The sequence below is a fragment of the Palaemon carinicauda genome, chromosome 4 (genome assembly GCF_036898095.1).
Source record: "Palaemon carinicauda isolate YSFRI2023 chromosome 4, ASM3689809v2, whole genome shotgun sequence".
Lineage (NCBI taxonomy): Eukaryota > Metazoa > Arthropoda > Malacostraca > Decapoda > Palaemonidae > Palaemon > Palaemon carinicauda.
This window is the reverse complement of record NC_090728.1, coordinates 27,805,915-27,833,673: the sequence shown is the minus strand read 5'-3', so window position 1 is coordinate 27,833,673 and position 27,759 is coordinate 27,805,915. Positions and strand designations below refer to the sequence as shown.

Sequence of the window (27,759 nt, the reverse complement as noted above, 5' to 3'; positions counted from 1 at the left end):
ACTCCGCCACGAGGGATTCTCAATAACTTTCGTTCTATTGTTATATTTATATTGTTTACTACATGGGACGGGCTTCATATTGTTTAGATACGACCCTCCGGTGGCCCTTACTTCGGTCTCAGGCCACGGCCATATCCACAATAGCCTTTGTTATTACAACTGTGTTGTTATTCACAATAATTATTCAGGACCTTTCTTCTCCCTCCGGCCTCACCGGAGATCGTAAATACGCTTTACTATAATCTAAGCTTTAGTCTTTAGCTACGACTTAGCTTTTTATCTTTCACAATTGAATTATTAGCCACAATTGAATTATTCAGGGCATCTCATTATCCTCCGGCGTCACCGGAGGTCGCCCAAACACTTAACACTTAAAGTTGCCTTAGCTAATTAGCTAAGGCTCCTTTATTCAGGACATTTCATTACGATCCGGCCTCACCGGAGCTCCGGCTTCACCGGAGGTCGCCCATACACTTCACACTTATATTTGCCTTGCCTTTAGCTAAGGCTGGTGTTTGTATTTATTTTAAGGGCATGTCACTGCTTCCCCGACCCTTGGAGGTCGGCGGATTACTTTAAGCTTATTATCCTTATGTCATTAACAGACATTGGGTGCATTACAAATATACAGACAATTGAATTTTAAAGTGCCAACATTGGTATGGGGCAGTATCAACTTAAAGTTAATAGTTAGTTGTTTGGTCAATGCAATATGGGTGCTTAGGTAATTCAGTGAGTGCCAGAACTCTAAAATAATAGGTTTTTATCCCTTATCAGAGTTTCAAGCATCACCAGACTCATGTCTCCTTTCTTTTACAGAAGGCCCGTTGTACTGCTGAAGGATGCTCTGCCTCATTCAGCGACCCCGTTGGGCATGACCTCTGCCGGTCTCATGCTCACTGCTCCATTCCCTTTATCCAGGAACCGGGACAGGCCCAATACCCAGTGTGGTTCCCGGATTTGTGCTCGTTCTGTTACGAGTTGTCGTCAGTTCTGCTGAATGATGATGTAAGTGGGTTTTCCCTTTGTTCCTTATTTCTCGTTGGCAGACACTAATATAGACATGAATATGATATACACAGTATATTTAGGAGGGCAAACCCCCTCCTCCATCACTAATCACTGCAAATCTTACAGGCCGATGATGTCTCTCTTCGGTCAGCAAGGGCTACTCTTCGGCCGTGGGTGTCGGGCTTTGGCAGGAATGCCCCGTCTGGCGCACCCTATCTCCTCGATGGGGATATGGCCTCCCGTCTCTTCCCAGGCTCGACTACTGCTGCAGTCTCTCCTGACCTTGCTGCCCCTTTAATTGAAGAAGTCAGGGCTACCATTTCCGTGGAGGACGAAACCCTCGTACCGATGGACATGGCTGGTCTGGATATAGACGTAGAACCCAGGGACGAGCAGGTAAGTGGTGCCGAGTTGGTGGAAACCCTTTTCTCTCCTACTCCCTCTTCTACCTCTTCCTTTCTAGGTTTTGATAACTCTAAGGCTTCTCCTCGGGATCCCTCTGCCTCCGTACGACCCAAGGTGAAGCCACTTCGAACTTATAAGACTTCAGCTTTGCCAGTATCAACGTCACCGGTCCCCGGACCCTCGACAGCTCCTGATATTCATATTGCTCCTCGTAAAACCACTACTCCTAAGAAGTCTAAGTCTACCAAATCCAAGAAAAAACCAACGGGTGACTTTCAGGTACCCTGGGCTGATCTCCTCCCCATCCAACTGATCAAAGGATTGGTCAGGGATCAAGTTCAACATCACTCTGGTGCAATAACAGAGATTAAGGATATGATGGCTACTCTGATCTGCGCCGGAACTCAGTTCCCTCCCCCTTCTGCCCCAGACGCATCGAAGCTGCCGCCCTTCGATAAAAACAATCCTTGGCGGTTTGCTTTGCATGCTCCATTCGTAGATGGCTCCCTAACTCTGGAGGGCATGGGCACCCGCCCTCTAGAGGACCTGGAGTTCTATCCCCCGGGCCTAGCATTCCCGTTCAATGGTTTTGTACGGTTAAAGGAACATGCATTGGTCCGTATGGACAAGGTACCGAAGGAAACGGTCATATTTCCAAAAGAGCAGGCCCAGGCTATCTGGGCCAGAACACTATCAGAGTGGGGGTGTATTAACTCCAAGCTCACCCCTCACAAGGGTTCCTACACTATTTTTACGACAGCGGCCTCCATCTCTTTGCCGCTCATAGACAAAGTCACAGAGCTGACTATACAGGCCATCAAAGAAGGCTCTTCCATGCCGGCTCTCAAGGAGACGGACCCCACCTCTTTGCTTATTCCGGGTTCCTCGGCAGCCTGGGATGCTGCGGCCTCTACCTTCACGGTGGGGAAACTAGACCCGGACTGTGCCTCTACTCTTTTCTCTGAGAAGCTTCCCAGATTAATAGAGAGTCTTCTCAAAACTGAGTTCGAGACCCGTACTAGACTTGCTAGGTCCCTCCAATCCATCACCTCCATGGAGTCCCTTGCATCTCTTTACCCAGAGGAAACGCTGTTCAGAGTCGCTACAAAGAACCAGCTGCTATCCTACCAAATAGATCTCCATGACTTCTGGTCAGCACGGGTTAGTTGCAGGAAGTTCGTTCTGTCGGAGGCCACCATCAGGCATGAGCCGAACAGACTGATAGCTTCCTCCTGCTGGGGTAAGACCCTCTTCCCTCAGACCGAGGTGGATAAGGTTCTTCAGGACGCAGCGAGGGCAAACCAGAATTTGCAGGTAAGGTGGGGTCTCTCAGCCAAAAAGAGGTTCGAACCCCAGAGACACACATTCTTCAAGAAGAAGCTGAGGTTTAGTCCTTACAAAGCGGCCCGGGGTACCTCATCCCCACAGCCTTCCGCGGCCTCGACTTCTCGACAACAGGCGCCTCCTCAGCAGGTAGTCTACCTCGCTGCTCCCCCTGGTACACAGCCCAACCCCTCTTGGATGCCCTCACCTGCATACAACCCTGCCTACGAACCCTCCGGTTCCTTTCGTGGATACCAAAGAGGGAGTTCCAGAGGTAGAGGACAGTTCCGCCAACGCGGCGGGCCCAGAGCAAGGGGTTCCCGTGGAGGGAGGGGCCCTAAGTTCACTCCCTCCCAATGATGTGATGCCGGTAGGAGGGAGACTTTATCACTTCCGGGATCATTGGACCTTCAGTCCATGGGCTCACAGCATAATATCAAGGGGCTTGGGTTGGAAATGGTCACAGGGATCCCCTCCTCCACCGGTGACCTTCTTCCAGAGACCCACTCCCATCCTGGAAGAGTACACTGCGGAGTTACTCAAGAAGAGAGCAATCAAGCGGGTTCGATCCCTGAAGTTCCAAGGCCGCCTGTTTACAGTCCCGAAGAAAGACTCGTCGGCGTTGAGGGTAGTTCTGGACTTGTCGAAGCTCAACTCTTACATCCTTTGCGACAAGTTCCGTATGCTGACTATCTCTCAGGTACGGACCTTACTTCCCCGTGGGGCCGTCACCACCTCTATCGATCTTACCGACGCCTATTATCATGTCCCAGTAGCTCGAAACTTCTCTCCTTATCTAGGCTTCCGTCTCGGCAAGAGAGCCTTCGCATTCAAAGTCATGCCCTTCGGTCTCAGCATTGCCCCCAGGGTATTCACGAAACTGGGGGAGACGGTGCTCGAGCAACTCAGACACCAAGGGATACAAATCGTCGCCTATCTGGACGATTGGCTCATTTGGGCCCAGTCGCACCAGGAATGCAAAAGAGCTACGTCGAAGGTACTCCATTTTCTCGCCAAACTGGGCTTCCAAGTCAACCTCCGGAAGTCCCGCCTACAACCATCAAGCCTCTTCGAATGGTTAGGCATTCGTTGGGACCTCTCAAAGCACAAGCTCTCCCTTCCTCCCAAGAAGGTGAGGGAGATAGCTTCCAAGGTCAGGAACTTTCTCAAACACAAACAGGTGTCCAGAAGAGCTTTAGAACGAGTCCTCGGCCTACTCCAGTTTGCCTCACTGACCGATCTCCTATTAAAAGCCAAACTCAAAGACATCAATCGAGTTTGGAGAAAGAGGGCGACAATACCTTTAAGAGACAAGACCTCGAAGATCCCCTCTGTCTTGAAAATGAGACTACAACCATGGTCCGATCGGAGGAACCTCTCCAAGTCGGTTCCTCTACAGTTCCCCTCTCCACAAGTGACAATTCATACCGACGCGTCTCTGAGTGGTTGGGGGGGTTACTCCCAACATCAGATGTGTCAGGGCTCTTGGTCACCCGCCATGAGACAGTTCCATATCAATGTTCTCGAAGCCATGGCGGTGTTCTTGACCCTGAAGAGAATCTCCCCTCCGAGGTCGACCCACATCAGAGTAGTCTCAGACAGCACGGCCGTAGTCCACTGCCTCAACAGAGGGGGGTCCAAATCACCCAACCTGAATCAGATCCTGGTCACTATCTTCACCTTGGCAGCCGACAAAGACTGGTTCCTGTCAGCAACTCACCTAGCAGGAGTCCAGAATGTGATAGCAGACGCATTATCCAGGACGAGCCCACTGGAATCGGAGTGGTCCCTGGACATGCACTCCTTCCGGTGGATACTCAGGCTGGTTCCAGGTCTCCAGGTAGATCTATTCGCGACCCGACTCAATCACAAACTCCCGTGTTATGTGACACCGAACCTGGACCCTCAGGCTTATGCCATGGACGCATTAACCCTGGATTGGAACCATTGGCAGAAGATCTTCTTATTCCCTCCAGTGAATCTTCTACTGAAAGTCTTGCACAAACTCCGCTCCTTCAACGGGGTAGTAGCTTTAGTGGCACCTCACTGGCCAAAGAGCAGTTGGTTTCCTCTCCTCCTCGAGTTGAAACTCCGTCCCTTCCGGATCCCATTCCCCAAACTGACCCAGGTGGTCCAAACACGGACTGTGTCAGATTCCTCAAGGATAGCCAAAACCCTAACTTTGTGGATTTCATGAAGTTTGCGGCACGTAGGGACGCAAACATCGACCCAGATAATGTCCTCTTTATAGAATCAGACAAAAGGGACTCAACGATTCGCCAATATGATTCGGCGGTTAAGAAACTAGCGGATTTCTTAAGGACTTCAGACCATTCGGTTATGACTCCTAATTTAGCCATCTCCTTCTTTAGGTCCATTTTTGACAAAGGCCTAGCAGCTAGCACTATAACCACCATTAAGTCAGCTCTGAGGAAAGTCTTCCTGGTTGGGTTTAACATTAACCTGGCGGAGTCTTATTTCTCATCTATTCCAAAAGCATGTGCTAGGCTTCGACCTTCGGTCCGTCCTCAAAAGGTCTCTTGGTCTCTAAATGATGTCCTCAAACTGGCCTCCGACACGGACAACGAATCCTGCTCTTATATCACTCTTCTTAGGAAGACTTTATTTCTAACAGCTTTGGCCTCGGGTTCCAGAATCTCAGAACTAGCAGCTCTCTCACGAAACTCAGAGAACATGGATTTCCTCCCTTCAGGTGAGGTACTTCTTTCACCAGACAGGGCGTTCCTAGCTAAGAACGAGGACCCCCAAAATAGGTGGTCCCCTTGGAAGATTATTCCTCTTCTCCAAGATACTTCTCTATGTCCGGTCACCACTCTCAGGGCCTTTTTAGCCAGGACTGCTACCCGATCGTCTGGCCCCTTGTTTATCAGAGAACAAGGAGGTACCATTTCCATACGTGGCATTAGGCAACAGATCCTATACTTCATTAAACAAGCCAATCCGGGATCATTTCCCCATGCTCATGATATCCGATCGATAGCTACCTCCATCAACTATTTCCAGAATATGGACTTTGATAACCTTAAGAAGTACACGGGTTGGAAATCTCCTATGGTCTTCAAACGCCACTATCTAAAGAACTTACAGGCTCTTAAATATCCAACGGTTGCAGCTGGGAGCCTTATCTCTCCCCATTGATCTTTTGTTCTTCCTTTCATCCATCTCTTCTCTTCTCCCTCCTACCCGCCACTCGCACCACGACGCCGCTTCCTTGGTGGTTCGTTAGCCCTAAGTGTATTACATATTAGGTTAATATGATTGTAACTATTATTGTTTTCCCTTGTTATTAAGTTGGGATATTCTTAGCCATGTCAGTTTTGTTGCATGTTTTCCTCTGATACTCAGAGGTTTCCTTGTTATCATGTTTGTTTATCCTTACTCTCACTATGCCCTGTGGCTAGTTTATATTTTATGCCTACTTCCCTGAATTATATATGATTTTCTTTACATGGTGTTGTTTCTCTCCCCTTATTAAATTAGTAGTTATTGTTGGGCTTGGAAGGCATTCTCTGGTACATTTTCGCCCAGCGCCACAGGTTCGACCCAGAAAAGGGATTTTGACGAAGGAAAAATCTATTTCTGGGGAGAGACCTGTGGCGCCCGGCGAAACCCTTCCCCTTATTTTACACGATCCCACCCTTTCCTTTCCAAGCCATCATGGTCAATACAGAAGGATGTTGTTCAGATGGCGCTCGCGTCGTGGCGTGGGTGGTGCGGCGATGGGGATGTGTCTAGGGCCTCTGTATCGGCCCATCCCTTTGGCGAAGGAATTAACTAAATGGAAGACAACCTGTGAATAGTGGATTTCACGCGCCTTTGCTTTATACACGACACCCAAAAGGTGCTCGCGCGAGGGTTGTAACCTCAGCATTCCATGCTTTTATCTTTCTCTGGTATAATTGGAAGGTTTTTATCAGAAAAGGTATACAAGAAGGACTTTTCGCCGGGCGCCACAGGTCTCTCCCCAGAAATAGATTTTTCCTTCGTCAAAATCCCTTTTTTATGACAGACAAAACTTAAAACCCTGGAAATACTATGACTGCAATACTAGGCATAGATATGATTAATTGGGTTCTGATGTAATAAAACCAAACGGGAGACATTCTCATGGGACTGTTACACATGAATCTTTAAAAAAAAACCTTATTGAGCTAACTCTGATAAAGATCCAGTCATTTTCATTAGAATTGAAAATGTTAAGATATGGCTTACATACAGGAGTACCTCCTATTCCTCAAAGAAGTTTATATATGATGTGAAACTATTTTTCACCAATACAGTAGTTTATTTTGACATTTTCTATAGGAGATTTGCATATCAGAAAATTTTTATCATTGCATATTAATAAAAGTATAAATTATTTTACCAAAACCTAATAAAAATATCAAAATGCTGAGAAGTATTCTGAATGATTATGCTTATACTATTCTAAAAACTTCTATGCTTGTCAGCATGACTAAGTTTTTCATTTGAAACAATATTACCCACCTGAAAATAGAAAAAAGTCCAGTGTCACCTATGTTAATCTTTCGACATGCTGTGATTCCATACGCATGACCCTTCACTAATCCAACGCTAGTCCTCATCTCGGCTTCTTCATGACTGTGAGGCTGAAATACATTCAATAAATTAATTACATATATTACCATATTCTGATTACATCCATTTCACACAATTTGAAATACAGTACAAAGTACTTTTAACCATAAAATTGGCCATTATTATTTTCAGGTAACTTCCTTTGTTATTTCATATCCAATTGGACATAGTGTATAATACATTATCTTTTTAGATATTAATTACATTACAAACTTTATTTCTTGGACGAAAGTATGGATTGCACATGAACTGCACTGTATAGGATAAAAGACATTCCAGCTTACTGGCTCATTGGTCAGTAAAAAATATCAACTTGAAAAAAAAATAGACTGCAACATTTATTAATGACACTAATAATCTTCCCACCTTATTCTTCTTTAAAAGTTTATCTTAGACCCAAAACTACTGTCTTGCTACTTTTAATGCCTTATTAATTTCAGATTCAGTCTACTTTCATGCTACAGGATTGGAGCTTTTCATTAAAAGGACTTGAGCTAATGATCAATTGTGTTTTGAGCTGCTCACAAGATGAGGCATTAAGTACTTCAACTTTAAAAGGACACAAGGTATTCATACTTTAAAGATTGAGACACTCACATTTCAGTACAAGTAATCACCCTAAAAAATATGTCACTCATTTTCAAAGGACGAGCAATGCACATCTTTAAGAGATGGCAACAACTGAGTTGGAGAAAACTCATCTAATTTTAGACAGACCATTCTCTAAAGACACCTAAGACATTTTTATCTGATGTCAAAGAGATAGGTATAGGAAGAGAGTGTAGAAGAAACCATAATATTCCAATATCCACACCTCACCTTCCCAACTTTTCCCCACTCTGTATTGGAGACTACCTTTCCTAAGTTCATATATCACCCTCAATTATGAAGGTTAGACACCACTGAGATATACCAATGCAAAAACTTAGCAACTGCTGACTGACAAGTATTGGAATTGGGAACTAGTGGTACTATCCTATTGGAGAAAGTGCAGAAGGTGGGGGGGGGACCTCTTTAAGACCTAACAACACATCCATGGGCAAGTCCTCTACAGAAGTGGTCATAATGAGAGGTTTGAGAACTATTCCCCTTGGAGGAGTTCTCAGTAGTTCCGATCACAAGGTGGATGTAAGGAGCCTCACCAACCACCTTGAGTTTTGAACAGTATAGGACAGCTGAATTCTCCATTTGTTCTTTCTTGCAGAACCACTCCACAAGGAGACCCAAACAAGGAAGATAGCAGTTTCCTATTTAAAAAAAGAAACACAATCTCTCATTGGTCAAGGAAATTAATAATTAGTTTATGAAAATGTGACTGATTGCAGAGTGTCATGCTGAAGTCAGTGCCCACAAGATTAGATTTTTTTTATTTTAGGAATGTCTGGTCCCCAAAGACTCATGCGGAGCACCCCAATTGAGTGCCAACAATGCCCCAGAACAAGCTTGACCGATGGCCAAACAAACGCCATTAACAGGGTTATAAAACATCCCATATTCTATATTTTTCCCAAGTTCAGTACTGATTCTCATGGATAACCAAAACTCTATCACACAATGACATTTAAATGCTTCCCCGTGAAAGAAGCCGTTTCTATATTAGACAATAAATGGCTCTTAACAGATTTTTCCTATTTTTCTATTCATTTGTTGTCTGTTTTACGTAAAGGACATTTTACATGTCTCATACATAACAATTTCCACATACAATATCAATCTTATCAAATCTGTGAAAAAAGAGTAAATAATCAACATTCTGCTATTCTTTTCTGTATAGTACAGTTTTATTGATAAAAATGTTATTTTCATTAGTAAAATAAATTTTTGAATATACTTACCCGATAATCATGTAGCTGTCAACTCCGTTGCCCGACAGAATTCTACGGAAGGGATACGCCAGCGATCGCTATACAAGAGGGGGATGTACTCACCAGCGCCACCTGTGGCCAGGTACTGCAGTACTTCTTGTTGACACCACCTCAATTTTTCCTCGGTCCACTGGTTCTCTATGGGGAGGAAGGGTGGGTCAATTAAATCATGATTATCGGGTAAGTATATTCAAAAATTTATTTTACTAATGAAAATAACATTTTTCAATATTAATCTTACCCGATAATCATGTAGCTGATTCACACCCAGGGAGGTGGGTGAAAACCAGTGTACATGTATATCAAGAAGCTAAGTATCCCGTATTTCATATTATCAGTTATTCAAAATAACAATGAAATTATAAGTACCTGGTAAGGAAGTCGACTTGAACCATTACTCTGCCTTTAATAAGTTCGTCTTCCTTACTGAGCGCAGCGTTCCTCTTAGGAGGCTGAACAACTCTAAGGTGCTGAAGTATCAAGGGCTGCAACCCATACTAAAGGACCTCTACACAACCTCTAACCTAGGCGCTTCTCAAGAACGAATTGACCACCCGCCAAATCAACTAGGATGCGGAAGGCTTCTTAGCCTACCGTAACAACCCAAAAACAACAATAAAAGCATTCAAGAGAAAGGTTAATAAAGGTTATGGGATTAAGGGAATGTAGTGGCTGAGCCCTCACCTACTACTGCACTCGCTGCTACGAATGGTCCCAGGGTGTAGCAGTTCTCGTAAAGAGACTGGACATCTTTGAGATAAAATGATGCAAACACTGACTTGCTCCTCCAATAGGTTGCATCCATAATACTCTGCAGAGAACGGTTCTGTTTGAAGGCCATCGAAGTAGCTACAGCTCTCACTTCGTGGGTCCTTACCTTCAGCAAAGCAAGGTCTTCATCCTTCATGTGAGAATGAGCTTCTCTAATCAGAAGCCTTATGTAATACGAAACTGCGTTTTTGGACATAGGCATCGAAGGTTTCTTGATGGCACACCATAAGGCTTCTGATTGTCCTCGTATAGGTTTTGACCTTTTAAGATAATACTTTAGAGCTCTGACAGGGCAAAGAACTCTCTCTAGCTCGTTACCCACCATGTTGGAGAGGCTAGGAATTTCGAACGATCTAGGCCAAGGACGTGAAGGAAGTTCATTTTTTGCCAAAAAACCGAGCTGTAAGGAACATGTTGCTGTTTCGGATGTGAATCCTATGTTCCTGCTGAAGGCGTGAACCTCACTAACTCTTTTGGCTGTTGCAAGGCAGACGAGGAAAAGAGTTTTGAGAGTAAGGTCTTTGAAAGAGGCTGACTGGAGAGGTTCAAATCTAGGAGACATCAGGAACCGTAAGACTACGTCTAGATTCCAGCCTGGAGTGGACAAGCGACGTTCTTTAGAGGTCTCGAAAGACTTAAGGATGTCCTGTAGATCCTTGTTGGAAGAAAGATCCAAGCCTCTGTGGCGGAAAACTGATGCCAACATACTTCTGTACCCTTTGATCGTAGGAGCCGAAAGAGATCTAACATTCTTAAGATGTAACAGGAAGTCAGCAACTTGGGTTACAGAGGTATTGGTAGAGGAAACTGCATTGGCTCTGCACCAGCTTCGGAAGACTTCCCACTTGGATTGATAGACTCTACGAGTGGAAATCCTCCTTGCTCTGGCAATCGCTCTGGCTGCCTCCTTCGAAAAGCCTCTAGCTCTAGAGAGTCTTTCGATAGTCTGAAGGCAGTCAGACGAAGAGCGTGGAGGCTTGGGTGTACCTTCTTTACGTGAGGTTGACGTAGAAGGTCCATTCTTAGAGGGAGAGTCCTGGGAACGTCGACCAGCCATTGCAGTACCTCTGTGAACCATTCTCTTGCAGGCCAAAGGGGAGCAACCAACGTCAGCCGTGTCCCTTCGTGGGAGACGAACTTCTGGATAACTCTGTTGATGATCTTGAACGGCGGGAATGCATAAAGATCGAGATGGGACCAATCCAGCAGAAAAGCATCCACGTGAACTGCTGCCGGGTCTGGAATTGGGGAACAGTACAATGGGAGCCTCTTGGTCATGGAGGTGGCGAACAGATCTATCGTTGGCTGACCCCACAAGGTCCAAAGTCTGTTGCACACGTCCTTGTGAAGGGTCCATTCTGTGGGGATGACCTGACCCTTCCTGCTGAGGCGATCTGCCGAGACATTCATATTGCCCTGAATGAATCTCGTTACCAGCTTGAGGTTTAGACTTCTTGACCAAATGAGGAGGTCCCTTGCGATCTCGTATAGCTTCTTCGAATGAGTCCCTCCCTGCTTGGAGATGTATGCCAAGGCTGTGGTGTTGTCGGAGTTCACCTCCACCACCTTGTTTAGCAGGAGGGACTTGAAGTTCATTAAGGCCAGATGTACTGCCAACAACTCCTTGCAATTGATGTGAAGCGTTTCCTGTTCCTTGTTCCATGTCCCCGAGCATTCCTGTCCGTCCAAGGTCGCGCCCCAGCCCGAGTCTGATGCGTCCGAATAGAGATGAAGATTGGGGGTCTGAACAGCTAACGAGAGACCCTCCTTGAGAAGGATGTTGCTCTTCCACCACATGAGAGTAGTCTTCATCTCTTTGGTAACAGGAATAGAGACCGCTTCAAGCGTCAAATCTTTGTCCCAGTGAGCTGCTAGATGGAATTGAAGGGGGCGGAGGTGGAGTCTCCCTAACTCGGTGAACAGGGCTAACGATGACAGGGTCCCTGTTAGACTCATCCACTGTCTCACCGAGCATCTGTTCCTCTTCAGCATGCTCAGAATGCACTCTAGGGCTTGGTTGATTCTTGGGGCCGACGGAAAAGCCCGAAAAGCTTGACTCCGAATCTCCATTCCCAGGTAAACGATGGTTTGGGAAGGAATAAGCTGGGACTTTTCTAAGTTGACCAAAAGACCCAGTTCCTTGGTCAAGTCCAAAGTCCAATTGAGACTCTCCAGACAGCGACGACTTGTGGGGGCTCTTAACAGCCAGTCGTCTAAATAAAGGGAGGCTCTGATGTCCGCCAAGTGGAGGAATTTCGCAAGATTCCTCATCAGTCGCGTGAACACCATAGGTGCCGTGCTTAGGCCAAAACACAGGGCTTGGAATTGGTATACAACCTTTCCAAAAACGAATCTCAGAAAAGGTTGGGAGTCTGGATGAATGGGGACGTGAAAGTAAGCGTCTTTCAGATCCAGCGAGACCATCCAGTCCTCCTGCCTGACCGCTGCTAGGACCGACTTCGTCGTCTCCATAGTGAACGTCTGCTTGGTGACATAAGCATTGAGCGCACTGACGTCCAGCACCGGTCTCCAACCTCCTGTCTTCTTGGCCACCAGAAAGAGACGGTTGTAGAAGCCCGGGGATTGATGATCCCGGACTATCACCACTGCCTCCTTCTGTAACAGAAGCGACACCTCTTGATGTAACGCTAGCCTCTTGTCCTTTTCCTTGTAGTTGGGAGAGAGGTTGATGGGAGAAGTGGTCAGAGGGGGATTGCGGCAGAATGGTATCTTGTAACCCTCCCTTAGCCACTTGACAGACTGGGCGTCTGCACCTCTTCTTTCCCAAGCTTGCCAGAAGATCTTGAGTCTGGCTCCTACAGCTGTCTGGAGAGGAGGAGAGTCAGTGTTTGCCTTTCGAAGACTTGATACCTTTCTTGGACCTGCCCCTGTGACCGTCTGGACGGGTACCTCCTCGGCTGGGGGCTCTGCCACGAAAGGGCGGAATAAATCTAGTAGCAGGAGTATCAGCCACTGGGGTGCGGTAAGTTCTAGGAACTGAAGGAGCAATCTTAGCCTTCCGTGCTGAAGAGGCCACAAGATCATGCGTGTCCTTCTGAATGAGAGCCGCAGACAATTCCTTGATAAGATCCTCAGGAAACAGGAACTTAGAAAGAGGAGCAAAAAGTAACTGCGACCTTTGGCAAGAGGTGATACCAGTGGAAAGGAAGGAGCAAAGCTGTTCCCTTTTCTTGAGGACTCCCGATACAAACATAGAGGCAAGTTCGCCGGAACCATCGCGAATTGCTTTGTCCATACAGGACATGATCAACATGGCCGAGTCTTTGTCAGATGGGGCAGTCTTCTTGCTCAAGGCCCCCAGGCACCAATCGAGAAAATTAAAAATTTCAAAGGCGCGAAAGACTCCCTTCAAGAAGTGGTCCAGGTCAGAAAAGGTCCAGCAGACCTTAGAGCGTCTCATAGCTGACCTTCGTGGAGAGTCAACCAAACTTGAGAAGTCAGCCTGGGCAGAGGCAGGGACCCCCAAGCCTGGTTCCTCTCCTGTGGCATACCAGACGCCCGCCTTAGACGTCAGCTTAGGAGGTGGAAACATAAAAGACGTCTTTCCCAGTTGCTGCTTGGACTGCAACCAATCCCCTAACATTCTCAAAGCTCTCTTTGAAGATCTAGCGAAGACGAGCTTAGTGTAGGCAGACTTAACAGGTTGCATGCCTAGAGAGAACTCGGATGGAGGAGAGCGAGGGGTAGCAGACACAAAGTGATCCGGGTAAAGTTCTCTGAACAGAGCCAGAACCTTGCGAAAGTCGATGGAGGGTGGCAATGACTTGGGTTCCTCCACGTCAGATGAAGGCTCATCCAGGTGAGCAGCTTCATCCTCAGAAACCTCATCACCTGAGGGTTGAGAAGCGAGAGGTAAAGTTAAAGCGGTCTGCTGAATGGCAGAATCCTGAAGAGCGGGTGCATGCGCACTTGCGGATTCATCCTCAAGTCTCTGTTGAAGAGGATGAGGGCTGGTAATGACAAAGTCCTGAGGCTGGGATGAAGGAGGTTCTGCGGAGGTCTGAGGAGCAAGCGTGGTGAGAGGCGACTGTAGTAAAGCATGAGGCTCGTGCTGCAAAGACTGCGGTTCAAGATGAATGGGAAGAGGCTCAAGCTGAGGAGAAAGTGGCAGATGCATGCGTTGAGGTGGCTGACTCATAGCATGAGGTTCCTGCCTCAAGAGTTGCGCTTGCTTCAAGGGTTGAGGTGGCTGCGCAGAGAGAGGCTCTTGTCTCACGAGTTGAGGTTCTTGAGGTGCTTGCCTCGAGAGTTGAGGTTCTCGCCTCGAGGAAAGTGGAGGTGGCTGCTGCGAGAGTTGAGGTGGCTGCCTCAAGGATGGTAGAGGTTGTCGTACCTCAAGAGGTTGCTGCCTCGAGGATGGAGGTAATGCAAGATACTCCTGCCTCAAGGGTAGAGGAGGTTGTAAAGCATAAGGTTCCTGTCCCCATTGTTGAGGAGGTTGCTGCGTGGTAAGAGGCTCCTGCCTCAAAGAAAGTGGAGGTTGCTGCACAGCGCTGGTATCTGGCAACTCCCAACGCGGCAGCTCACGCATGGAGGTAGCTTGAGGAACCTCAACCTCATACGTCTGGCAGATTGTACTGCGCTGAGGAGGAGGAGCGCTCGCAGGAGGAGGTGTATTAACCTTCTCTGCCTGAAACTCCCGCATCAACACCGCAAGCTGCGACTGCATAGTCTGCAGCAAAGCCATCTTAGGATCAACAGAAGTTGAGGTCTGTTGAGGCATAGCTTTAACAGAAGTTGAGGTCTGTTGAGGCAGCACCTTGCCTCTCTTAGGAGGCGTGCAGTCACCTGATGACTGCGGCGAGTCCGAGCTAGCCCAATGGCTACACCCTGGCTGTTGGACTCGCGCGGTCTGGACTTTACGCTTAAGAGGTCTTGAGGCCTGAGTCCAGCGTTTCCTCCCCGAAAAATCTTCTGCAGACGAGGATCTAAAGGGCTCAATCGTCTGAGAGTGGAAGTGACGATCTCTATAAGATACGCCCGCAACCACTGAGGATACTACTGTGCGCCGATCAAGGCCTGCCGAACCCTTTTGCCCTTCGACATTGCTTCTCCCCTGGGCTTGGGAGCTTGCAAGAGGTCTCGGACTGGGAGGACGACTGGCACGCACAGAAGTATCCTCACGCGCAACACTGACACCGACACTAGCACTAGGCACAGCACTGGCACTACCACTTCCCACTGCACTTTTCACTTTAAGTTCCTTGACGTCTGCCAAAAGGAACTTGTGGTCACTCACTACCGACTCCACTTTATCACCTAAAGCCTGAATAGCACGTAAAACATCTGACATATCAGGCTGAGCACTAATAGTAGGTTCGGGGGTAGCCACTACAGGGTGAGGAAAAGGTTGAGGATCATGGGGGGAGGAATAAAGTAAAGAGCGAGCCGAACTCCTCCTAACTCTCTCTCTCTCTAACTTAGTGGTATACTTAAGGAATCGAATAAAATCAAGTTCCGAAAGTCCGGCACATTCCTCACATCGATCTTCCAACTGACAGGATTTTCCCCTACAGTCGGAACAAACGGTGTGAGGATCAACCGAGGCCTTCGGAAGCCGCCTAATACAAGTCCTACATCGTCTTTGGGGAGGAGCTTGAGAATGGTCGGACATCTTGAATCAGAGAACAGTCAAGGGGGATTCCAATTTAAAGCTAAAGATCGTTAAACCATAAATCAAAATTAATCCAAAAGCTATCTAAGCTAAGGGAAAAGCTTCCTGTATAGCGAAAGCTGAAATCTCAGAGTAATACTTCACCAAAACCGTGAACAAAGACTCCAAAATTATAAGCGTATCCATGTAGGTCTTGCCGGAAGCACGACAGAGGAAAAATTGAGGTGGTGTCAACAAGAAGTACTGCAGTACCTGGCCACAGGTGGCGCTGGTGAGTACACCCCCCTCTTGTATAGCGATCGCTGGCGTATCCCTTCCGTAGAATTCTGTCGGGCAACGGAGTTGACAGCTACATGATTATCGGGTAAGATTAATATTGAAAAACTGGCTTACAAAATATTCAAGGTGCACTATCATATTTGCTGTACACATTTGATGCAGCAAACTATACTCATGTACAGTGTACCTGGCTTTGTTTGCAATAGTATTAATGTGCAATACACTTCTAATTATAGTTCTTTATACAGTACATGCAAAATTAACACAAAAGTGTTTAAAACTAAAGCAATCTCTCTCAGTGAAAAGCAAATGTCTAATTACTGCACATCTAAAGTATGTGTCATATTAAATGTTTACAGCAACTCAATAAAACATTTCATGAAAATCATAAATTCTCTTGGCCTACATAACAACAACAATAAACTTCTATAAGAAACAGATCTGTCAGAAACTTTGAAACATGAATCATTTGAAAGAAACTGAAGGTGAAACTGGAACATGAATTCCAGCACAGTTTTGGTTTTGTAAATTAATTTAATTTTACTTAGGAACTTGAAATGGAACTTTGCTATTGAAATTTAGTTCATGTAGCTATTTCAATAGACAAATGTTATTTATTTCATATGAACAATCCTGGTGAGTAGTTTTATTCTATTTTTAAACATACTGTAAGGAATTGGCCAAGTTAAAGAAAGTCTTAAGTTCCCTTTAAGAAGTGATAATTTCTTTAGTTGCTCAGCTGATATATTTGAATTGGAGAAATTCATAGTATTAAGTTACCTGTACAATATGTTTTCAAATTTATTTAGAGATGTTAATTGCTGAAGTAATGAAGAGGTCTTGAATGATCATTCATGTTTTCTGCACTGATGCATAATACCTATCAAGCAAGTAATGTTGTTAGCAGAAATGTCTCTCCCATATATAAAAGGAGATAAAATCTGGTTCTGGGTTAGAAAGGAGGAAGTGAAAGTGTTCTGATTTCTTGTTTCCTGGTATTCTTGTGCTGACTAAAGAGGGTGGGATTTAAACCTCAGTCAGTGTAGAAGTGGAACATATGGACTGTTTGGTCACAGTGGAGTCACAACCACAAATATCCCGGTGAAAATCAACAGGATTTTCAGAACCTTCAAAAGTAAAACACGGGGGAAACCATAAAATCAAAGACCACCTGTTTCAGTCTAGTTTCAAGGAATCTCTTGCAATTGCCCAAGAATCCACTACTGGGGCCACATAAAGTGGAAGTTTGAGATTCTCTGCAGTTGCAAACAACTTGGAGATTTTGAGGCCCTTGTTGAAGCTCTGATTTAAGATCCCCTCTGTATCCAAGGTCATCAGCCTTGATGAGGTATCCACAACTACATCGAAAGAATCTGACAGGTGGACATGGGAGAGAAAAACACAAAGAAGACTCATGCTGCTGTGATGACAATTGATTCACATAGAGTGAAGAATGTCTCAAAGGTGAAAGACAAGAGTATGATCTGAATGGAAAATTCCGTATTGGTCTGGATCAAGGATCAGGATTACAAAAGAGGAGCCATCGACTTGCTCATTGGGAGATTGCCAAGTCCCTGCTCAGCAATTTCAACCAAGATGAAAGGCAGCCAACCACCAGTCAAGACACCACATTTATACTGCATAGGCCTTTCTGAACCAGGCTTTGTTTAAGCGTTGTTTTTCACTGAAGAATACCAAAACGATTGGGGATTCAGGCTCTGCAGCCATCAAAACAGCAGGAGCTTTACCTTCGGATATTCCAAGATCATCAAAGAGAAATGGGGACAACTCAGAACAAGTCTGGAATATGGATGAAATTGCAAGTTCATGAAGATTAATGTGATATTTTAATTTGTTTTAATTTGATTACAAGTGTTCGATAATATAAATGGGCTCAGTGTAACTGTAAAAGTAATTATTGGATAGATGTAAGTATAAATCTTTGTAATGCACTACAACTTTAGCGATTAATGTACATATGCTAAGCTAAATAATTTAATACTATATAGTATTAACATACAGTATACATTTTTCTATTGCTTGACAGGTTGTTTTGGAAGAAAATACCTAAAAGGACGTTTATTGCCATGAAAGAACACCGTGCTCCCTGATTCAATACAGCAAAAGGTAGGTAGGTTAATAGCTTGTAGTACATTTTTTTTCATTCCAATGCATATAATTTTTATTACTTTTTAAGTCACATTTTTACAAAATATATTAAATGCACTTTACAAAATTCATAACAAGAAGGCATGGATGAAGAGCAACCTCTTCCTCAACTAGTATCATCACTGCTTCCTGCCGGAGGTTGAGCAGTTCCTGCAGAATGAAGGGTTGGAGTTCAAGAGCCTCCTTACCCTTGATAATACTCCAAGACACTCAACTTCCATCCAGATAATGAATGGAAAGATGGACATAGTGTTCTTTCCTCACAACACCATTTCACTCATCCAGCTGATGGACCAAAGTCATTTAAAAATTAAGGACCATTACAGCAGACAAGTGATGGCGCAACTCCAAGCAGTCTCATAAAATGATCCTTCCCTTGATGTCATGAAGCATTGGATGATTTTCACTGCTGTACACTCTCTCTGTTGTTGAGGAATCATCATGCAGCGTCAAAACTGATAGAGAATGCATGCTGTAAACGTCTGTTGCACGACTATGTGAAGGATTTTGCCATGTTCAGTCCTGATGAAACCTTTATACAGACGGTGATGAAGATCGTGGACTTGACACAGAGAGTGGCAGCCGAAAACTTCCAGGAAGTGGGTTGACAAAGTCTTGGAGTTACTTGATGAACATAATGAGCTGACTGACAAGAACCTTACTGAGTTAATCTGTTCTACAAATGAGGAAGAGGAGGATACAAAGGATAATGAACCTTACAAAAATAAAGGCATCACACTTGATAAGTTGGCAGAGATTTCATAGATATTGGATACTTTAAGAACGTGACATAGAGCCTGGGTCCTTCAATGGTGCATGCCCTCAAGTTCATATGAGTCATTGACGAGGGTTTTGCACCTGAAATGTGCACCATGAATAACCTGAGGAAGATGTTTCTTAACTCTTGCATAAAACAGCCACCTCCTACTCCAGCCACAAATTTTCCTGAACCTCAAGCACCCTTCTCCTGTGACCCCAGTGATGATGATGGTGTTGTTCAATATGCTTACAATTTTTTAAATTGCTCTAGGTGTAATGGTAACGAAAGAAAAAAAATCATAAAAATCCTGTTAAACATTGTACATTTATGTATTTAAAACTTTAAAACTGATACAGTACATAATGAACATTATCATTTATGTTTACATCATTTCTTATTTACAACAATGATGATCCATTCACTTAGACGTGACCTGCCTCGCAGTTATGTCCCTTCACCATTCATCTATTTGTAAATGCACACCTTATTATTCGCATCCATTTCTCAAACTGTACTTCTTTGCAAGATATCTGGTAAGTTACTCAAATATTTACTTATTAAATATCATTCTTACCATTATATATATACAAACAAAAAAAAGAGAGAGAGAGAGAGAGAGAGAGAGAGAGAGAGAGAGAGAGAGAGAGAGAGAGAGAGAGAGAGAGAGAGAGAGAGAGAGAGAGAGTGCAAAATCCATTAGTACTGTATTTGTAATTAAAAATTATTCTAGTTTTGTTAACAGCAGTGGTAAGTTATGTGCAAGATCGGCTATGTAATATTTGTTACTGTATACATACAAGCTATGTACTGCACTACATGTTCATTATGTTACTAGAGTATGTATATACTGTGTCTTATAGATTACATCACAAGACCAGGAGACTTTAGCTGCATGGAACTTCTCCATAAATGGCAAGTAGTGTTGTATGTGCACTGTATAGTTTCTTTTTCATTTATTTCATTGTCTTTGGGTATACAAATATTCATTGAAAAAGAAATAATAACAGTATACAGTACAGTTTATGAACTATGTGGGCCAGGCTACGTACAGGAAGGTATGTGATGAGTTGGTAGAGTAGGGAGGCAACCACGCAAAGCAGCGATCCCTTTTGAGTGATGTGGGTCTCACCTTTGCTAATTAAGCTGTATTGAAGTGATAGTATTGTACATATATTAGAGTGATTTGCACTGCAGTATCAATGAGATTTGTTATTTAAGAACAACAGTGCTTTGTTGTTACTGTACATATGACACTTTTGATCACTTTTTGTAAATAAAGATGAAGTGACATGTACAGCTTCAAAAGAGTTAAGATCGATAATTTAAAATGAAGCAAGATATATACTGGAGTAAAGGAAAAATAGTAAAATTAACCACACGATAAAAAATTCTTATGATGCCCAAGGGTATAAAAGATTATTTGTTTAAATCATCATTACTCACACACACACACACATACCAAAGGCACTTCCCCCAATTTTGGGGGGTAGCCGACATCATCAAGAAACAAAACAAAAAAGGGGACCTCTACTCTCTACGTTCCTCCAGCCTAACCAGGGACTCAGCCGAGTTCAGCTGGTACTGCTAGGGTGCCACAGCCCAACCTCCCACATTTCCACCACAGATGAAGCTTCATACTGCTGAGTCCCCTACTGCTGCTACCTCCGCAGTCATCTAAGGCACCGGAGGAAGCAGCAGGGCCTACCGGAACTGCGTCACAATCGCTCGCCATTCATTCCTATTTCTAGCATGCTCTCTTGCCTCTCTCACATCTATCCTCCTATCACCCAGAGCTTTCTTCACACCATCCATCCACCCAAACCTTGGCCTTCCTCTTGTACTTCTCCCATCAACTCTTGCATTCATCACCTTCTTTAGCAGACAGCCATTTTCCATTCTCTCAACATGGCCAAACCACCTCAACACATTCATATCCACTCTAGCCACTAACTAATTTCTTACACCCGTTCTCACCCTCACCACTTCGTTCCTAACCCTATCTACTCGAGATACACCAGCCATACTCCTTAAACACTTCATCTCAAACACATTCAATTTCTGTCTCTCCATCACTTTCATTCCCCACAACTCCGATCCATACATCACAGTTGGTACAATCACTTTCTCATATAGAACTCTCTTTACATTCATGCCCAACCCTCTATTTTTCAATATTAATCTTACCCGATAATCATGTAGCTGTCAACTCCGTTGCCCGACAGAATTCTACGGAAGGGATACGCCAGCGATCGCTATACAAGAGGGGGGTGTACTCACAAGCGCCACCTGTGGCCAGGTACTGCAGTACTTCTTGTTGACACCACCTCAATTTTTCCTCTGTCGTGCCTCCGGCTAGACCTACATGGATACGCTGTTGATTCTGGAGTTTTTTGCTCACGATTTGGTGATGTATTTGCTCTAGAGTTTAGCTTTCGCTATTCAGGAAGTTTTATCATTAGCTTAGCTAGCTTTTGGAATTAATTTGATTAATTATGGTGACGAAGAGAGTATGAACTCTCTTTCACTTTTAAATGGCCGACCCTTCCCTTAGACGGAAGTGTTGGTGTCTAAGAGAGTATAGACTCTCTTTCTTAATTTTGCTTAACAAAAGTTATAGATTTATTTTATATCTCTCCGCCTTTTATAGGCCTCTTCGATTAACTTCCTTTTATTATAAACTTATTAAAATTAATTTTTATATTTGTTTATATTCGACCTTTCCTAATAGTAGGCGGTCTTTTCTTGGTACCGAAGTTAATTAACATTGAGCCCGTCATTTCGGTTTTTCCTGTTAACATATTATGCTATTTTAATGTTTTTGAAAGAATTTCTTTGATAGTCTCGTACTGTTTTCAAAGTTGAACTAACGTTTTGTTTTGTCTCTGCAGTTGTTGACGTTCAGAACGTTCAACTTGCGCTCTATCGTTACGATAGAGAGAGAATTTTCACGGTGTCACGTTGCAGTAAGAGTAACCGTTTCTAGCGTTTTGTTCATTCTTTCTTAGCTTAATGGTTTTAATTCTAATAAGGAACTTTTTATTTGGGAAATATTTCAGTTTTTTTCCTTTAACAATAATATGTTTTAACGATATATATGATTGGGCTCTTCTCTCAGGTTCTAAGTCAAGAGAGAGAGAGAGAGAGAGATAGAGACGGAGGGAGAGAGAGCTGGATAAACGTTTCGTTCAAGCGAGTAACGTTGTTATCGTTTTTGCTCTTCTCCCTAGTCTCTTTAGGGGAAGAAGGTAAACGTTTCTAGAGTTTTATTCTTGTTCTCAAGCTTTATGCGGTGAGAGATTTTAAACGTAGTTTATTTGATCTAGTGTTTAGTCTCTTTCCAGCCACTGAATTATTTATCTTTCATTAGATTTTTCTGTTACATTGTAATTCTGTTTTCGCAATTACTAACTTTTAAGGAAGGATAGAATTGCGTGTTTCAGGTACAAACCACTTAAAGTTTCGAGTTCAGTGAAATAAGTGCAAACAGAAAATCAAAAGTGATAAGTGATTAGCGCAAAGTGTGCCAGTGTTGTGCATGAGGGTACTTCTGTGCGTGCCAGTCGTCCTCCCAGTCCGGGACCTCTTGCAAGCTCCCAAGCCCAGGGGAGAAGCAATGTCGAAGGGCAAAAGGGTTCGGCAGGCCTTGATCGGCGCACAGAAGTATCCTCGGTGGTTGCGGGCGTGTCTTACAGAGACCGTCACTCCACCCGCAGACGATTGAGCCCTTATTTTGCTCGTCTGCAGAAGAAATTTCGGGGAGAAAACGCTGGACTCAGGTCTCAAGACCTCTTAAACGTAAAGTCCAGACCTCTAGAGTTCAACAACCCGGATGCAGTCATTGGGTTAGCTCTGACTCTCCGCAGTCATCAGGTGACTGCACACCTCCTAAGAGAGGTAAGGCGATGCCTCAACAGACCTCATCTTCTGTTAAGGCTTTGCCTCAACAGACCTTATCGTCTGTTGATCCCAAGATGACTTTGCTGCAGTCCATGCAGTCGCAGCTTGCGGTCTTAATGCGTGAGTTTCAGGCTGAGAAGGTTACACCTCCTCCTGCGAGCGCTCCGCCTCACCGCAGTCCAGTCTGCCAGGCGTACGAAGTTGAGGTTCCTCAAGCTACCTTACCGCGTTCGGAGTTGCCAGTTACCAGCGTTGTGCAGCAACCTCAACCTTCCTTAAGGCAACCTCAACAATGGGAGCAGGAGTCTTATGCCTTGAGGCAAGATTTTCTTGCAGTTAGACCATCTTCGAGGCAACAACCTTTTGAGGTACGACAACCTCTACCATCCTTGAGGCAGCCACCTCAGCTCTCGCAGCTGCTACCTCAACTTTCCTCAAGGCGAGAGCCTCAACTCTTGAGGCTAGCTCCTCAGGAACCTCAACTCGTGAGACAGGAACTGCGTTCTGCGCAGCCGCTACCTCAACTCTCGCAGCTCACACCTCAAGAACCTCAACTCGTGAGTCAAGAGCCTCTCTCTGCGCAGCCACCTCAACCCTTGAGGCAAGCGCAACTCTTGAGGCAGGAACCTCATGCTATGAGTCAGCCACCTCAACGCATGCATCTGCCACTTTCTCCTCAACTTGAGCCTCTTCCCATTCAACTTTGAAATAACAAATGACAATAATAACACCTCATTACTTTCATAACTTGCATTTGTAATCATATACATGTATGCCTACACAAACATTATGATAATGGAGGTTATTCGTATTACTTAAATATAAAAATATATATGTATTCCTTGCAATATATTTTTAACAAAATCGCAAAATATGGCAAAAATATCTTCAAAACAAAAATGAATCATGAGTTATGAATGTAATGTAAATATTATGTTGATATTAAAACCCCATGCAAGCATGCATGAAGTAATGCAGTGTTGCCAACAGGGCGAGTTTCCCTTTCCTGAGGTGAAGTAGATTATAGTACGTATATTTAGTGCAGCTTAATTCTACGATTATCATGCCGGCTATCAAATTCATCAACAAAACAGTCTAAATCAATTCCCTCGGCACGTGCACTTTCAATGGACAGTAATGCGATATTACTCAATCTAGCACTGGTCATGGAATTTCTGAGAAATGTTACACGCCATGCAACATGCTCTGCTTACCTTACAGCATGCTCTACATACAGCATGCTCTGCATACAGCATGCTCTGCTTACCTTACCGCATGCTTCTCAGTCACACATCTTTGGTTGTTGCCAACTCACTAGACTGTCAAGCAGTTTCATAACGTTGCCTTCTAGTCTGCTGCTTTTGCACCAGTGAAACCCTCACTGAGAGAACTTAGCTTTTCTCGGATATGGTCCCTGTAGATGAGAAAGTGCTTTTCTCCCTCCTTCTGATATTCCCTTGAGGACTCTGTCATTTGGAGAGGAGCCTTTAGCTGCATAGCCTCCTATGGACTTTTATTTAAGCATAACATGCTTCCAGGGAAGGTAATGGTTCCACTTCAGTCGCTAACCCCGTCTGTTACCACACCTGCTCCCATAGACCTTGAGCTGTGTTGCAAGACATGCAGTCCAAGCTTAGTCCTTGTTAGAGGATTTTTTGTTTACGGAGTCAGTGTGTCACTGGGAAGACGTTCAACAACCAGCAGAAGTGACTTGTTGTGACGCAGTGCGGCAACCTCAGCAACTCGATAAGGAGTTGTCTGTACGACCCAGACAGTCTAGACAGCTTCGGGTTGTCACTGTACTTCCTCGCTTCCCCATGGTTGACAGTTCACAGACTGTGCAGCAGTACCATGATCTTGTGTCCGGCTCCGTCAGACGACTGGCTTTTAAGAGCTCCCACAAGTCGTCGCTGTCTGGAGATTCTCAGATGGACTATGGATCTGACCAAGGAACTGGGCCTCCTGGTCAATTTTGAGGAGTCTCAGCTCGTCCCATCCCAGACCATTGTCTACCTGGGTATGGATCTTCAGAGTCGAGCTTTTCGGGCTTTTCCGTCGGCCCCAAGGATCTTCCAGGCCCTAGAATGCATCCAGAGCATGCTGAGAAGGAACCGATGCTCAGTCAGGTAGTGGATGAGTCTAACAGGGACACTTTCATCGCTGGCCCTGTTCATCGTGTTAGGGAGACTCCACCTCCCCCCCCCTTCAGTATCTTCTAGCTGCTCACTGGATAAAGGACATGACGCTAGAGACGGTCTCAGTTCCTGTTTCCGAAGAGAGGAGGTCTTCTCTCGCGTGGTGTAAGAACAGCTTTCTTCTCAAGGAAGTCTACCTTTGGCTGTTCAGAAACCCGACCGCCGTCTCCTCTCGGACGCATCAGACACGGGCTGGGGTGCGACTTTGGACGGACAGGAATGCTCGGGAACATGGAATCAGGAGCAAAGGACACTTCACATCAATTGCAAGGAGTTGTTGGCGGTTCTTCTGGCCTTGATAAACTTCAAGTCCCTCCAGCTTAACAAGGTGGTGGAGGTGGACTCTGACAACACCACAGCCCTGGCTTACATCTTCAAGCAGGGAGGGACTCTTTCGTGGAAGTTGTTCTAGATCGCAAGGGACCTCCTCATCTGGTCAAAAGATCGAAAGCTCACGCTGGTAACGAGGTTCATTCAGGGCGGTATGAATGTCATGGCAGATCGCCTCAGCCGGAAGGGTCAGGTCATCCCCACAGAGTGGACCCTTCACAAGAATGTTTGCAGCAGACTTTGGGCCCTGTGGGGTCAGCCAACCATAGATCTGTTCGCTACCTCGATAACCTAGAGACTCCTGTTGTATTGTTCTCCGATTCCAGACCCAGCAGCAGTTCACGTGGATGCTTTTCTGCTGGATTGGTCCCATCTCGACCTGTATGCATTCCCGCCGTTCAAGATTGTCAACAGGGTACTTCAGAAGTTCTCCTCTCGCAAAGGGACACGGCTGACGTTGGTTGGCTCCGCTCTGGCCCGCGAGAGAATGGTTCATAGAGGTACTGCAATGGCTGGTCGACATTCCCAGGACTCTTCCTCTAGGAGTGAACCTTCTACATCAACCTCACGTAAAGAAGGTACACCCAAACCTCCACGCTCTTCGTCTGACTGCCTTCAGACTTTCGAAAGACTCTCAAGAACTAGGGGCTTTTCGAAGGAGGCAGCCAGAGCGATTGCCAGAGCAAGGAGAACATCCACTCTCAGAATCTATCAGTCTCAAGGGGAAGTCTTCCGTAGCTGGTACAAGACCAATGCAGTTTCCTCAACCAGTACCACTGTAACCCAGATTGCTGACTTCCTGTTACATCTAAGGAAAGTAAGATCCCTTTCAGCTCCTACGATCAAGGGTTACAGAAGTATGTTGGCAGCGGTTTTCCGCCACAGAGGCTTGGATCTTTCCACCAACAAAGATCTACAGGACCTCCCTAGGTCTTTTGAGACCTCAAAGGAACGTCGGTTGTCCACTCCAGGCTGGAATCTAGACGTGGTCCTAAGGTTCCTTATGTCATCAAGATTTGAACCTCTCCAATCAGCCTCTTTTTAGGACCTCACATTAAAAACTCTTTTCCTCGTGTGCTTGACAACAGCTAAAAGAGTAAGTGAGATCCACGCCTTCAGTAGGATCATTGTTTTCACATCTGAAACGGCTACATGTTCCTTGCAGCTCGGTTTTTGCTAAACGAGCTTCCTTCACGTCCTTGGCCTAAGTCGTTCGAGATCCCAAGCCTGTCCAACTTGGTGGGGAATGAACTGGAGAGAGTACTTTGCCCAGTTAGAGCTCTTAGGTACTATCTAAAAAGGTCTTAACCTTTACGAGGACAATCAGAAGCCTTATGGTGTGCTATCAAGAAACCTTCTTTTCCAAGGTCTAAGAACTCAGTTTCTTACTATTCAGGCTTCTGATTAGGGAAGCACATTCTCATCTGAAGGAAGAAGACCTTGCTTTGCTGAAGGTAAGGACACATGAAGTGGGAGCTGTGGCTACTTCAGTGGCCTTCAAACAGAACCGTTCTCTGCAGAGTGTTATGGATGCAACCTATTGGAGAAGCAAGTCAGTGTTCGCATCATTCTATCTCAAAGATGTCCAGTCTCTTTACGAGTACTGCTACACCCTGGGACCATTCGTAGCAACGAATGCAGTAGTAGGCGGGGGCTCAGCCACTACATTCCCATAATCCCATAACCTTTTAACCTTTCTCTTGAATACTTTTTATGGGTTGTACGGTCGGCTAAGAAGCCTTCCACATCCTTGTTGATTTGGCGGGTGGTCAATTCTTTCTTGAGAAGCGCCGAGGTTAAAGGTTGTGATGAGGTCCTTTAGTATGGGTTGCAGCCCTTGATACTTCAGCACCTTAGAGTTGTTCAGCCTCCTAAGAGGAACGCTGCGCTCAGTAAGGAAGACGAACTTATTTAAGGCAGAGTAATGGCTCAAGTCGACTTCCTTACCAGGTACTTATAATTTCATTGTTATTTTGAATAACTGATAATATGAAATACGGGATACTTAGCTTCTTGATATACATGTACACTGGTTTTCACCCACCTCCCTGGGTGTGAATCAGCTACATGATTATCGGGTAAGATTAATATTGAAAAATGTTATTTTCATTAGTAAAATAAATTTTTGAATATACTTACCCGATAATCATGATTTAATTGACCCACCCTTCCTCCCCATAGAACCAGTGGACCGAGGAAAAATTGAGGTGGTGTCAACAAGAAGTACTGCAGTACCTGGCCACAGGTGGCGCTTGTGAGTACACCCCCCTCTTGTATAGCGATCGCTGGCGTATCCCTTCCGTAGAATTCTGTCGGGCAACGGAGTTGACAGCTACATGATTATCGGGTAAGTATATTCAAAAATTTATTTTACTAATGAAAATAACATTTTTTACTACTCCCTTAACTGCCCCCAACACTTTGCAACCTTCATTGACTCTCTGACGTACATCTGCTTCCACTCCACCATTTGCTGCAACAACAGACCCCAAGTACTTA

The 27,759-nt window shown here is 44.9% G+C and overlaps 1 protein-coding gene across 4 annotated transcripts in view; it reads right to left on the bottom strand.

Moving 5' to 3' along the window:
* The window catches only part of LOC137639843 (calpain-5-like), a 257,729-nt gene that overhangs the window by 115,366 nt on the left and 114,604 nt on the right, over positions 1-27,759 (bottom strand). For all 4 annotated transcript variants that reach the window (XM_068372097.1, XM_068372099.1, XM_068372098.1 and 1 more), the window contains one exon: positions 7,249-7,370. In XM_068372097.1, the coding sequence (XP_068228198.1) occupies positions 7,249-7,370 (122 nt within the window). The remainder of the gene's footprint in view (positions 1-7,248; positions 7,371-27,759) is intronic.